At 33.1% G+C, this 5,079-nt stretch overlaps 1 protein-coding gene across 1 annotated transcript; it reads right to left on the reverse strand.

The window, feature by feature from the left end:
• Positions 1-584: 584 nt before the first annotated feature.
• On the reverse strand, positions 585-3,310 carry LOC133288620 (isoflavone 3'-hydroxylase-like). The gene is made up of 2 exons (XM_061486421.1): positions 2,386-3,310; positions 585-1,314 (listed from the first exon to the last, which is right to left on the reverse strand). The coding sequence occupies exons 1-2, from the start codon at positions 3,271-3,273 to the stop codon at positions 709-711; spliced, it is 1,494 nt and encodes a 497-aa protein (XP_061342405.1). The 5' UTR covers positions 3,274-3,310; the 3' UTR covers positions 585-708.
• Between the last annotated feature and the right edge of the window lie 1,769 nt (positions 3,311-5,079).

Below are 5,079 nucleotides of genomic sequence, written 5' to 3' on the forward strand. Positions count from 1 at the left end.
GTAAATAATTATTAAAATAATAATATTTACAAAATTTTTTTTGCCGAAATACGCATATATATATATATATATACATATATATATATATATATATATATATCATATTATTATCTAATGCTCACATAACCCCATTACAGGATAATTATTTAGTTCATAACCTTGTACATTAATTTGAAGTTGATGGCGCATTTGCATAAGAAGTCAATATTGGGAATACAGACTAAAATATCACCTGTTCATCAAGTTTTTTACCTAAATGTCACGCGAACAGTATTATTTTTCAATCTGTTATGGTAGCGAACTCGGTTTGCTACCCGGTGTAGCGAACTCAGTTTGCTGACGTGTCACATTTTTAGTGGATAACAAGTACCAAGTTAAAAAAAAAAATAATAAGTATGGAGTTCGCTACCCCGTGTAGCGAACTTGGTGCCCACTAGAAATGTGACACGTCAGCAAACCGAGTTCGCTACATCGGGTAGTGAACTTGCCCCCGTGACAGATTGAGAAATAACACTGTCCGCGTGGCATTTAGGTAAAAAACTTAGTGAACAGTGACATTTTGGTTACTGTTCCTCACTATTGTATCATTAAATTAACCAAAATATTATTTATTTATTTATTTCAATATCTAAATAGATACGGAAAATACACACATATATATAACATGTAATTGTAGATTCTCGCACAACTTCAGCACTGGATAGATAATTACTGCATAACTTTCTTAATGATCGGTCGTGCTTTGCACATAGCTTCTAATGGAATTAACTTTGGCATAGCGACCCCTTTTGTCTCCATCATATCAATTTCTTCATCAGTTGAACGTTTCCATTCAAAGCACTGAATCAATAATCCCAAAGTCAAGCCCATTGTACGGTGTGCCAAACCTAATCCAGGACAAGCCCTTCTTCCCAATCCAAATGCAATTAATTTATTTGTTTCCCCTTCTTTTTCAAATCTCTCGGGCTTAAAACTTTCAGCATCACTCCAAGTCTCAGGATCTCTTTGAATGGCCCATGCATTAATCAACGCTATAGTGTCACGTGGAATGGTGAATCCTCCAATGTCGCACTCATCCGAAGAAAAATGAGGCAATAGTACCGGAGCTGGAGTGTACAATCGAAGTGTCTCGTAGATAATATTTTGAAGGTATGGGAGATTTGGAATGTCTGACTCATCTACCAAGCGATCTTGCCCAAAGTGAGTGTCCAATTCATCCTTCGCTTTCTTCAGTATCTCCGGGTGATTTAATAAAGCAGATATTGCCCACTCTATAGTCACAGCTGTTGTGTCTGTTCCAGCGAGTAACATGGCCTACAACTCAATTGAAGTCAAATAACATTTTATTTCCAAAAAAGAAGAAGTTAAATAACATTTGATAGGAAAAGAGTTTGTTAGGTGGAAGGATACAACTATGTGTCATTCTAATTATAATTTTCAAATGTTATTAAAACCGACTCGATGAATGATTCGGTCGAGATACGGGGCACTGGATTTTGGTTTAATCAGTGGATCACTGATTGAACCGTATGACCCGGTGATTATATATAAATCTATAATTTATATTAATAAATTATAAATATACTCAAATAGTTGGAAAAAATATAAATTCAAAATATTTTAATATAAAAAATAATAAATTATACATTATTGTCCAATAAAAAATCAAACAAACACATAATGCTTTTTATATTGGAGCTTCTTATATTGGAGTTTCAGGTTCGATAAACGACATCTCTAACTATCAAATCAAAATTTTCTCTGCATAATACATAATTGAGATAATATTAAGATTGTAGGTACATAACTTATGTAAGTCAATAAATAACAAATCACTCAAATATGTCAATTATGATTTATTTATTTTTGAAAACTTTTTTTTTTTTTAATTTTTTTTTTTTAAAACCGGACCAGGTCACCGGTTTTTTATCAAAACCGGCCGGGTCGTACCGGGTCTGATACTTGACTGATCCAATGTGATAACCAGACCAGTCAAATGACCGGTTCACCGGGTTCCGGGTCGACCCAGCCGGTCCGGTCCGATTTTCACAACAATGATAATTTTAAAGAATACAACTTTGTGTCATTCTAATTATCATTTTAAAGGATACAACTTTGTGTCATTTTAATTAAACCACTGTTTTGGTACATACTTGTTAATTTTTACACCCTCTCCGAGAATAGAGAAAGAGAAAATATTATTAAATGACACAAAATTATATCATTTAAAATAATATTTATAATTTATTGAATCAAACTTATTAATTAATTAATAATTCACAATAAATTATAATTATTAATTGACGTAAATCAAAGATTAGTATATAAAATAACACAAAATTATCTAGTTTAAAAAACAAATATTTTTTCCGACATATTAATTACCTGAATAAGCCCTTTGATAATATAATCTGAGTAGTATTCAGGCTGCGATTTTTGCAACGTTAAGAGATGTTCAATCATGGTATTGGCTCTGTGCTTTCCATTACGATGCTCTTCAACGAGTCCTTGCAAGAACGTGTCAGCTCTTTTGCTAATAGACTTCAACCTCTTCTCCAAACCATCAAGATCAAACCACCGAAGAAAAGGCAAGAAATCACCCTTGTTATTTGCACCCAACAACGATAGCATCTCCGAAATAATCTCTCTGAACTGCTTCGCTTCCTCGGCATCGGCAACATCAATATCCTCACCATAGTACCTCTTCCCAGAGATCATCCTCATCATGTTGTTGAACGTCATCTCCGTGAGCCTAGGTCTAAGCTGCACGTGAGTGAACCCCTTGCACGTGTCTTGAGCAAGCTTTTGCATGAACCTCAAGGTTTCGTCCCTTCGAACTTCGAAAAAGGAGTTTAGACGTTGTGTTGAGAGAACGTCAATAGTGGTGATGCGGCGGAGGTTGCGCCAATGGTCACCATAGGAGGCGGAACCTAAGGTGGTGTAATTGTAGAAGAGGTACTTTCCGGTGAGTAAACGTGGCCGGTTTGCGAGAACGGTGTCGTTTTTCGTGAAACACTCTTGAACTAAGGTTGGGGAGGAGATAACAACCACAAGACGTGAACCAAACCAAAGAGAGAAGATAGGACCACACTTTTGTGATAGTTTGTGAAGGGAACGGTGTAGTGGGGGCTTTATGTGGTGGAGATTGCCGATTATGGGAAGAGTTGGTGGAAATGGTGGAAGGTTTTTGAATCTTTTTCTTCTTTGTAACAAAAGCTTGAAGGTGAGAATGAAAGCAAGAGAAAGGATGGAATAATACAACAAAGGAGCCATTCCACTTAGTAATATAATTCCTAGTTTGCTAGTTGCTATACGAACTAGTTATTCCTAGTTCGTGATGCTTTTATAGTTGAATCTGATTACTATTGATGGTAAGGAGACAACAAGTGGGTAGCTAGCTGCACCTTTCATCATTAATTTTTTTTTTTTCTTTTTAAGAGATTATGTTACTTTCTTCAACAAAGAAGTATATATCGTATTATTATCTTTGAATCATAAAATTTATCTTAAATGTTGCATATTAAATATAAAAAATTACAAATCAAGTAATAAAAATTATAAACTGAAAGTTAAAGATTTTTTTTTTAATTTATAATTTTTATTACTTAACTTATGATTTTAAAAGTATAATATGATGTTGATGTGGGAAAAAATTTAAATACCACCATGATAGGTAGATCCGATCAATGAAAGCATGGCACATCATAATATGTTGTATCAGAGAGAAAAGGAAAGAAAAAAATATTTTTATACTTTATAATAAATCTTACTAATAAAACTTAGGGTTTAATGAGTATAATATTATTTGATGTAAAAAAAAATTTCTACACTCATAATAAAAAAGAAAAATATATATAGACCCTACCTCTTAATTGTGTGTATAAAAAAATTTTCATTGATCATATAAGATTATACTCATACAATCCTAAAACTTAGTGTAAAACACATTATGGTACCTAATTTTCAATACCATCGTGGTACTCAAAATGCATCGTTCATGTGCCAGAGAAGCGGACTAAAGTCCATCACAAGGCAACGATTTCTCATCAAGAACTCTTTTGTTTTTGTTAGCAATGCATAAGTTTCTAAAAAAAAGTCTCACTGATGTGACTGATGTGACAAAACTTAACGAGCACCAATATCAATTTACAAGGAGAAATTTTTTTTAACCAGGTAAATATAATTAATGAAAAAATGGTGGATAAATATAATTAGTGAAAAAAATTTAAAAAAGTTATTTAGTATGACAGAATATTACTAGAAAATTTGATATAATTAAGTTTAATACTATGTTTGGTTGAAAATAAAATATTCATGGATAAATATATTGAAAATCCAAAAATACCCCTTATCAATTTCGAATCTCTGAAATGAAATAGACCCGTTCCGGTCATTGGACACCTGTGCAACCAATCGTCTTCTTCGCCATTTCTCTGTGTCGCTCGTTTGGAAGTGAGACAGCATCGTTAATTTGGTAAATGGATTTTGAGACATTAAGAAAGGATTTAAATGATGCTTCAGTGATTCATTCCCTCACCTCCAACCGTAAGCAATGCTTTTCTTCAATATCAGTTGTTGTTGATATTGAATTTCAAAGAGACAACAGATTTTCCTTAGTGTATAGTTCGGGAGAAATTTTTTTTTACTAGGAAATGTAATTGATAGGAAAATGGTTGGAAATTGAGTTTGATAAGAAAATGTAAAACAAGTTGTTTGATTGACCCAAATATTATCAGGGAAATTTATTTAAATATGCAAAATCTATGTTCGGGAGAAACTTTGCACCTGTTTTTTCATTTTTCCAGTCATCTCACAATACCACATCTCAAGTGGTATTGTGTAACAGTGAATTTCATCCAAAAATCAACACAAAAGTCATTTTCCCATCTATCCTATTTGTCTGGTATTTCTTGAAAAAACCTGAAGCAAACGTGGTATTTTTCAATATCCACCTACACTTTTCCATCAATCCTCTGAATATTAGTTAATTCCACACCTTTTCTTCAATTTTTCTTCGTCCCTTTGAAACCCCATTGAAGATAAGGGGCATTTCAGTAACAAATATTAGGCCACTTTTTT

The sequence above is a fragment of the Gastrolobium bilobum genome, unplaced genomic scaffold, assembly GCF_033153095.1.
Source record: "Gastrolobium bilobum isolate Gb01-03AN ecotype WA unplaced genomic scaffold, APGP_CSIRO_Gbil_v1 utg12205, whole genome shotgun sequence".
NCBI lineage: Eukaryota > Viridiplantae > Streptophyta > Magnoliopsida > Fabales > Fabaceae > Gastrolobium > Gastrolobium bilobum.

What these genes read in the sequence shown, in the direction of transcription:
- LOC133288620 (XM_061486421.1), bottom strand. Translation starts at nt 3,273, where the DNA reads ATGGCTCCTTTGTTGTATTATTCCATCCTTTCTCTTGCTTTCATTCTC. An exon ending in TTATCAAAGGGCTTATTCAG is followed by an intron (nt 1,315 to 2,385) that starts GTAATTAATATG and finishes ATTGAGTTGTAG; the next exon opens with GCCATGTTACTCGCTGGAAC.